Below are 9227 nucleotides of genomic sequence, written 5' to 3'. Positions count from 1 at the left end.
AATGTTGAAAAGGCGATTTCCACCTGCTTTTTTCTAGGCAAGAGATTTGTTGTTGTTGTTGTTGTTGTTGTTGTTGTTGTTGTTGTTGTTCAAATATCTCCATGTTACCTAGTCAAGTAGTTACCCACATGTCCAATTTATACCCTGTTCTGGATGTGATTTAAATTGTGCATTCTGCACACACATAGGCTTTCTTAAATATGGAAATGCATGGGGAATCTAAGGACCGAAGCTCGTGTTTTCCAATTCCAAGATGCCATGACTTGCTGATTGATCTATTCATCCACAGATTCATTCATTAATTTCTTATTTCATTCTACAAATGAGTCCCAGGTGCCTCTGCTGTATCAGGAACTATTTTAAGCTTGAGGACTCAAGTAGTGACAAACAAGGGCAGTGTTCTTATTAACATAAGAGGACGGACAGTGAACAGGTAAACAACAAAGGGATCGGACACATGCATTTTGGCTCGTTCCTTCTCAGAGTGGGTATGGTGTTTGAGTCAACATGGTTCTAAGATCCTTGAATAATAAAGGAGAGAAAGAAAGGAACATTATGGCTTCTGTTCTGAAGAAATATAGAAATTTATGTGGTGGCAAGCATTCAAGTCATTTATTATAATGTCAGGCATAAAGTTTAAACTCCACTCTAAAGATACAAGAGAGGTAGTGGCAGATCACTAAGAAAAACATTCAGGAACACATTCTGAAAAAATGATGGTGATATGAGAATAACTAATATTTCATAAAGAATTGACTTTAGGGGAGGCATGGCTGTAGATACTTCAAAACTTTACGCATGTGAATTTGTTTAATTATTGTAGCTTAGAAGATAACAATCCAAGCCCCACTACACATACAGAGGGATAAAGGTGTGGAAACGATATGCAATTCACTGCAAGTCATATATGCAGTACATGAATGAGCCAGGATTTGAACCAAGGCCAATGCACACACAGAAAGAAAGAAAGAAAGAAAGAAAGAAAGAAAGAAAGAAAGAAAGAAAGAAAGAAGTAAGAAAGATCAGGAACTTTAAGCAGCACCTCCTGAGAGGTGGACATGACTCCCCAAATCATGCAATCTGAGTTTCAGAATTCTGCATCCTCTGGTTATGGCTTGAATAATTCCACTTATGCTAAACAGTAATGTTTCTAAGGACCTCTGACTATCAAAGAAATCTCAAGGGATAGTGTGCGTGAACATCACAGGGTGAGAAACAAATGCCAGGCTCATGTGCACAATGCCAAGGATATATTCAAGACTACGTCTGTCTTTCCTGTAACTTGTTAGCTAGGAGTCCTCGTTAGAGTGTCTGCACCAAGTTCTGACACCTCATGGTACAAATGATTCTGGAAGATATTGGAAAGTGTTTTTTAACATCCAGAGATGAGAGTAAAATGCATAAAGCCAATTCTTGAGAACATCTTGAAAGCCAATGTTGGTTGGGCTTGGAGTTCTGTTTTCATAAATGACAGGTCAGGAACAACACACTGTCACGTGCAGCATATCCAGGAGTTTACCCAACCCAATATCATGGTAGTAAACCAATACACACTTCCAGAACAACCAGAAGTCACCCTTGTTTTCTTTCTTTCTTTCTTTCTTTTTTTTTCAAAAAAAAATGGCAAGGTCAAGTCAAGCAGTGCTAGCACAACACTGAGTCCTCTGCAGCCATTCTTGAAAAGGAGGCTAGGCAATGAATGGTACATCACAACCACAGGCCCATTTGTAAAAAGAGGAGGAAGTACTGCCATGGCAACATGGCCTTCTTCCTCTTGAAATGCTTAGTCTGCATTATCTCATTTGGCTGAGATAGAACTTCATACCATCAACTGTCTTAATTTAAAAGTTTCTTGCTTTCAATTTATTATATTTTTATTTAGATTACATCCTGAATGTATTTTCCCATTCCCACCCTCCCTCCCTCTTCTACCCTATTCCCCTCCCCTAGACCTCTGACAGAAGGGGACCTCCTCCCCCATCACATGGCCGCAGCATATCTGATCTCATCCCTATAGCCTGCTTCCCCTTCCTCTGTGTGCCACCAGACCACCCCACTAAGGGGAAGTGATGAAATCAGAGGCACTAAAAATTTTTTAATTCATTTTCAATTGGATAAAAATCAATGAGAGCAGTTAGGATGCCTTAATGGGTAAAGTTTCCACATGAGTCTTGCGACTCTTGGAATCCAGGTAAAAGTGGATGGAGAGAATTTACGCCACAAAGATGTTCTCTAACCTCCGTATGCACACATGGTTCGCACGCTTGCATACAGATATCACGTACCCACCCACACTAGTAAAGCATAGGGTTTTTATTTTAGAATTTTAATTTCATTTTTCTGTGCATGGACGTGTTGTATGTACGTCCCTGTACCATGTCTATGCCTGATGCCCTCCAATTTTACAGGAGTGCATTGAATCCCCTGGATTTGAAGTTCAGAGGAGTGTGAAATTCCATGTGGATGCTGGAAATTGAACTTGGGTCCTGTAGAAGAGCAACTAGTGTTCTTAACTGTTGGTCCATATTTACAGCCCCCCTAAACACATTATTAACTGTATTCCATGTGCTGTTTATTAGCTCCCTAAACTTTTTCATCTCACATAAAACAATTTTTAACCTGTCATTTATCCTGTCCTCATCTTTTCCCCATAATCCTAGTAATTTCTTCCCTGCCTATATTTCAATGTGTTTGATTTCTTTTTTAAGTCAGAGGTCATAATCTTATCATAAGAACGCTAACTTTTTTGAACTATGTGAGATGATGAATATATTAACCGTCATTATAGTAACTATTTGAACATACGTTTATATGCAAGTATGCTCATATAATAAAAACATGTGGTACAACTTAAATATATAAAATAAGAAAGAAAATAAAAGATAATCTGAAACTGTGAAGAAAACAGTTTCTTGCAAGGTGTACAATGAGAAAAAGCCCATGGGAAAACACATATTCACCTTGGCATGAAGGACGTTTCCTAGCTTTTGAGTCTTTCTTTACCACTGAAATATTTTGTAGCTTTTGTTGGACCCTATATGTGATCTCAAAGTACACCATCTCTGATTTTCTTTCATACTTTTGTGATGACTTAGGTAACTGTACTGCTTGGATTGCACATACATTTCTAATCTATATATGTAAACTCCTCTGGAAGCTGATGAAAAGTGTAACCTGGGGCCATGTTCAATGGTATAGTAACACTAGTATTAATAATTTTACTAGAAAATAAGAATTATTTCAACTAAATATATTAAATATGTCAGATAAACATCTTTATTAATGAATTCAATAAGTTTATTATATGGTGTCAATACTGACATCTATTGAGTATCAGACACATTGTGCTCTAATACACGTTATATATGTATAAACATCATCCTGTCTATTTTACATATATTACATAGATAATAGAAACTGTTGTTTTTACTTAGTAGATGAACAAAATGAATTTTCAGTTAACTAGCTTGCTAGTGGCCAATCACAGTGCAGCAAATACATCAAACATCAATACACAGTTACATGAGTGTGTGTGTTATTATATAATATATATTATATATATGATACATTTAAATAATGTATAGGGTATTGAATGTGTTTCTTTCCATTGATTCTGTTATATAAGTGACATAAAATATATAGGCTATGTAAAAGTTATATAAAATATAAGTGTTTTTATAATGGTTAATATTTATTGTGGAGACCTTTTGTAATGAAGCAGGGGGAAAGGTGATATACTTTATTGCTTTTCATTTTGTAGTGATGGGTATTGAATCCAGAACCCCATATGTACTAGGCAGCAAACCTGGCACTAAGCTGAACTCCTAGGCCATATATTGTATTTTATAGCCTAGATTAAAAATTCTGCTACATGCTATTTATTCCAGCAACCACTCATGGTCTTGAAATGTACAAGAGGAAAAACAACACTCTATCTCAAGTTTCTGGTAAAGCACACAGGCCTCAAAATGTCTCTGGCCATATGTAAATGCAATCTTCCTCAAAACACAACTCTTTTATAAATGTATGCATGAATGCATATAATGTGAATAATATATTTGTGCATATACATGCATATGTGAATATCAAGACATAGCCATAAATAAAGTCTTGCTACCATGGAGATCTGTCTGGCTACAATAGAGAATGCAGACCATGTTGATGTTGCTCTGTCAACACAGACTGTTCGGCATGTTGTTGCCAATGACCTCCACCCTTAGACTTTGCTTTTTGTGTACATAGTTTCTCCTGGCCTTCAGGTTCTTGGGTCACCCATTTAAGAGTGTGTTTGCTTTTGCCTATGCATCATTTGTATTACATGTACAACCTGCATGATAGCTTAGGAAAGTGAGGTCAAAAGAAACAGTTCAAACTAGAAAAGTGAGAAGGTCTCAGAGTGAGGTGCTAAGTGTTGTTGGAAGGCAGGCTATACTCCTTACTATATGGACAACTTTGGAGGAGTTATTTAGCCTTTGTGAGTCTTAGTTTTCTTATCTACAAAATGGGAATATTGCTGCATTTCCCAAAAGATTATCATAAATATTCATGAAACAGCATCTGTACAGTATTGGGTATAATATGTTGAGCATAGGTGTTATGCAGCAATCTATATAACTACTGAACTAGAGAAGAAATCCATGTATAGTCTATGACCTATCAGATTTTTTTTTAATGATTTACCCCTTAACCTCTTTGTTTTATCATGTAGCATACATGACTATTTCCCTTGTTATCACTATATCCTAATCCTGTAGCCATCTTTCTGTTACTTTAAATTCATGATAGCCTTCAAGCTATTGTGTTAGCTTTTCTTCTGAAAAAAAAAAAATTCCTTCCTCCGAGAATTATGTGGTTAATTCCTTCCCATCGTTGAGGTAATTTAGCTCACCTCACTGGGGAGGCCAGTTCATGATCAGCCTCTTGCCCAGAGGATCTCTGTGCCTCCCAATAATTCTTTATCATGTTATTATATTTATAATCTCCATAGCAATTCTTACAACTCAAAATTATCTTTAGTGTGGATTTACTTGCCTTTTAATTATGCGGTTTCCCCACAAGCTTGTGAGCTGCATAAAAGCAGATAAGAGATGTGACCTTCTCTGTCTTGTTTCAGGGCCCAAATCACCGCCAGTGTTTGTCTGTGCCTAATGAGGACACAGTAAGAAAGGGAGAGAGCTTGGAAAGAAGCAGCACATGAAGTTGTGTTATTGAGTGGAAGGTAGAGAACCTCTGACACTTACCTGCTATCCCCCACTGGAAGGATGCCACCCAAAGGAACAGGGTGGCTGCTCACTGCTGGCCTGGGGCCTCACACTACAGTGGAGTCCTGGGTCACCTTTGTCTTTTTCTTAACCAATCTCATTCTTTCCCTGGAGCCTTACAGATGTATCACCAAGGGATTATCTTTTTTTAAAACATTTTTTAATTTTTTACATATACATTTATATTATTACACATATATACAATACACTACCGATAGCAAGAAGAACCATGACACAATGAGGAATTATATAAATGTTACATTCTTAATGTTTTTGGCTATTTGTATTTGACAGCTTTGAAGAAAGCATCTTTCCTATATTGGTGCATCAAAATTTCTGAATGTAAATCAATCTCCATCATATCTTGTCACTATCAACTTTTGCTCCAGGTCTTCTGGGTTTACCTCTGGGTGTCTGGCTCCATGCCTCTTGGTTGAGGAAACCGGCTTACTTTTTCCAAGAAACGTTTCAAAAAAAATCTCACAATCTAAATGTACTGGACATGCAAATCACTCCTGCAAAAACAGACTAATCCTAAAAAAAAAAAAAAAAAGTCTAGGATCACATAAAAATAAACGACAGTCCATTGGATTATTTTTACTTCCCTGTCCTTTATATTGAAGATCTTTGGCAACAAAAATTCATCAGTGTATAAGTGAATTTATGTATTTGTGTATGAAGCATCTAATTAGCACTCACAATGAACTGTGGAGGCTGTTCTATATAGCAGTCTCTGGCTGGGGCTTAAATCCAAGGTCTGTCCTCTGAAATACATGGACAGCTGTTATATGATTTAAAAAAAAGAATAATAAAACATAAAGGAAAAAAGTTGTTACCTTGGAACTGTGAAGTGGAACATGACTGTATCTCCAGAACAGATGTTCCAGGTCTGGGACATTTTGCAGAGAGTCATTAGAGACATCGTATCTGAAGACTCCTGGGGTTCTGTCTGACTGTTTTGTTTAATTAATAGATCTCTTTGCAACCTTAAAAGCAGAAAACCAGGGGATGAATGCTGGCGCACAGTGCCAACCACTTCTCCACCTGAGAACTAACAGCAATGGTCCCCCAGGTGGTCTCAGACTGGCCACCAGGTCTCCACAGGCCTCACTCTCTCTACCCAATTATAGAGTCTTTCCTTGTTTCACAGAATGTGCTGGGACACACATTTCTGAATTTTGCCAGAGTTCCTAACTCTCCAACACCCTGACTTTTTATATCCTAATTACTCTCTTTTTCTTTATAATCAACACAAATGCTGGCATTAATGATTAGATTAGCACTTTAGATTGGTATTTTCTTGGTGGCTTACGGGTAAGAAGCATTTTTTATTGTTCATCATCCACATTCCATCACTCGAAACCAGCTTAGCATTAACAGATATCATGTTTAGAGGGAAACATTCTGAGAAATAACCCCATTTTCTTTGCTTATTACTCATTCTTTCTTTTCTACATAAGAATGGAGTGTGTGAATCAGAAGTCCTTAGCAATGTTCCTTATCCATCAGTTAAAGAGGCACCTTTCCTTTGTTCTGCTGATTTATAAGGTAATCGATGGGGAGCAACATCCTTAAGCTCCATGGCTCCCTGTGCAGAATACCATCTTCGGCAATTAAGAGGGATATTGTTTTAATATTGATGTAAAGCCGTAGGTTGCGTTGAGTGGTGGTTGTCTGTTTTCCACCTGGTAAAATATGATTTCCCAATGTCCTTGGGAGAAGAAAAACACTTCCCTCATTGTGCCCCACTCCACTGGAAAACATTTCCATTCTCACAGCTTCCTCTGAGGAAAAGATTTCTTGTTCATTTAGTTTAGTTCCTCTGTGACCTGAAGTCATTTCACCTATAGAAGACAGATGACTTCAACCCTCTGTCTTGAGCTTGAATTGCAATACAAACCAAATTAGATAAAATAAATCAATAATACCCTTGCAGGCCAAATTCACTTAAGTAACATTTACAGTACAATTGCTCACTTTGCCCATATACTTTAATCCATTAACACTCTACATTTGGCACCTGAATAAATATGTTACCCCAGCTGAATATAAATGGCTTAGAATTCCATCATTATTTTGTGTTGAGCAAAAGGTTAGTAAATTTTCATTTCTTCAATAAAAAGTGATTTTTAAAAATGAAACAAAGAAGCTGACATATCACAAAGCCTAAGTTATGTGCCTGGTTACTTCAATTCCCAGATAGCTCATTGATAACTTAAGAGATATTGTCATAACTTTATAGACAATTGTGTGATAGGGTCCTCTAAATACATGGTCCCACACACATGCATTTGGATTCTGGGGAGCATAAGTCGGCCAAGAAACAACAGACATACACAATAGGTGTGTTACTCTAGTATGTGAAACATTGGCCTTTTGCTCAGAAAACTAACCAGACATCTATGTATGACTGTGCTTAACGTAACTTAGCAGATCTTGATCATGCCAGTTTGCTGGAGATTTGTAGAAACTGCAATCGAATCATCCTCTCCAATGACTGAATTAAATTAGCAATGGGCTGTGTAGAATGTGGCACAGAGCAATGCTCCGTGCAAAAGATTTCACTCAGTCATTGCTTTGAACTTGGAAAAGGTTGCCAACCAATATCTTTCAACCATTATCAGAGGCATAATAGTGTCACACTTTTGTTCTCAGTTGGAAAGCAGGACACTGGGAACTTAGCCTAGAGGTGTAGGGACTCGAACGAAAGGCAATCGCGGTGCTTATGTCAGTAAGGCTACTGCTGCACCAAACAGAGTAGAATGGCAGGGTTCCAAGCTATCTGATAACTCTGGCCTTTTCCTCTTAGTTACATAATGCCATGAAAGACTGTTCATAATTGAGAATTTTAGTGTATAGTACAAGGGCAGTGTTAAGTGTTTCACCTGTGCAGTCTGATCCAGCTACTGGCCTTGCTGCTTACTTTCTAAGTGACCATGAGAGTCATTTCACTTATATAGTTTTATTTGTAAACAAGAGTACTAAACGAAGACCAAACTCTGAGAGAGAGAGAGAGAGAGAGAGAGAGAGAGAGAGAGAGAGAGAGAGAGAGAGAGAGCATGAGAGCATGAGAGCATGCAAGCACACATGCACTCACCTGTGGAGCCCAGCCTTTGGTTGCCTCCCATCTAGTTTGAGAATAGGTCTCTTGCTGTTCATCAGGCTGAGTGGTCTGTAGTTGTTCCGAGAGTCTATCATATCCACCTGCAGGCATGGAAACTCATTTGGAGACTTGCTATTTTGTGACCAGAGAACATGATTTAAGCATTTTGTCTGTTGCTCAATAAAGAGAATACATACATACATACATATATACATACATACATACACGGTATTTTTTCATTCTTATGAGACAAATTCACTCTGTTTTATTAAAACAGAAGTATGGGGGTTTCAAACACACCACCTTCCTCAGGGATTTTTAATTGTTAAGGTTGGAGTCTCCCTAGTTTTTATATGCAAAGGTTTTATAAGCTCACCTGGACTAATATTAAGCACTTTCTTTTGGCTCTGTATCTGTCATTCATGAGCATTCACCAAAGTTTACAGTCTAGCGTACTTTAGAGGTTATGGTTATTATATAACACATATACAGTAGAAACTTCAGAAACCCTTATTATTTAATTGGGCTCTGAACTTCCTTGCCATTTTAGAGTGAGTTAAAGTGAGCTCAGTAAAGAAAGTTCATATTTCAGGGTTAACTACAAGGATTTACCAGAAAGTTGTGTCATTAAATAAAGACTACATTACTTACAAAGAAAAACAAATGGTAGAAAAACAGTTATGCTACAGCCTAAAAAATATAAGAAACAATTTACCAAATGAAATCATTCATGGATAGACAAAGCAAAATGTTTTTATTGGTTAAAAATACTGCAAAATGTTGACAATAATAGTTTGTATCTGAATAGACAAACCTAATTGTTTGTGAATGAGAGTGTAATTGAGTCCTTGCTGTAAGAACTT

The 9227-nt window shown here is 37.3% G+C and overlaps 1 protein-coding gene across 1 annotated transcript in view; it reads right to left on the bottom strand.

The window, feature by feature from the left end:
* Window positions 1-5027: 5027 nt before the first annotated feature.
* The window catches only part of LOC311586746 (uncharacterized protein), a 290778-nt gene continuing 286578 nt past the window's right edge, over window positions 5028-9227 (bottom strand). Inside the window, exons 2-4 of the mRNA XM_084762879.1 lie at window positions 8359-8465; window positions 6098-6247; window positions 5028-5144 (exon numbers count right to left, since the gene is read on the bottom strand). Of these exons, the coding sequence (XP_084619005.1) occupies window positions 5039-5144; window positions 6098-6247; window positions 8359-8465 (363 nt within the window). The 3' untranslated portion in view covers window positions 5028-5038. The remainder of the gene's footprint in view (window positions 5145-6097; window positions 6248-8358; window positions 8466-9227) is intronic.

Source organism: Acomys minous, assembly GCF_964271855.1.
Source record: "Acomys minous genome assembly, chromosome: 16".
NCBI classification, from domain to species: Eukaryota; Metazoa; Chordata; class Mammalia; order Rodentia; family Muridae; genus Acomys; species Acomys minous.
This window is presented reverse-complemented; position numbering and strand designations above follow the sequence as displayed.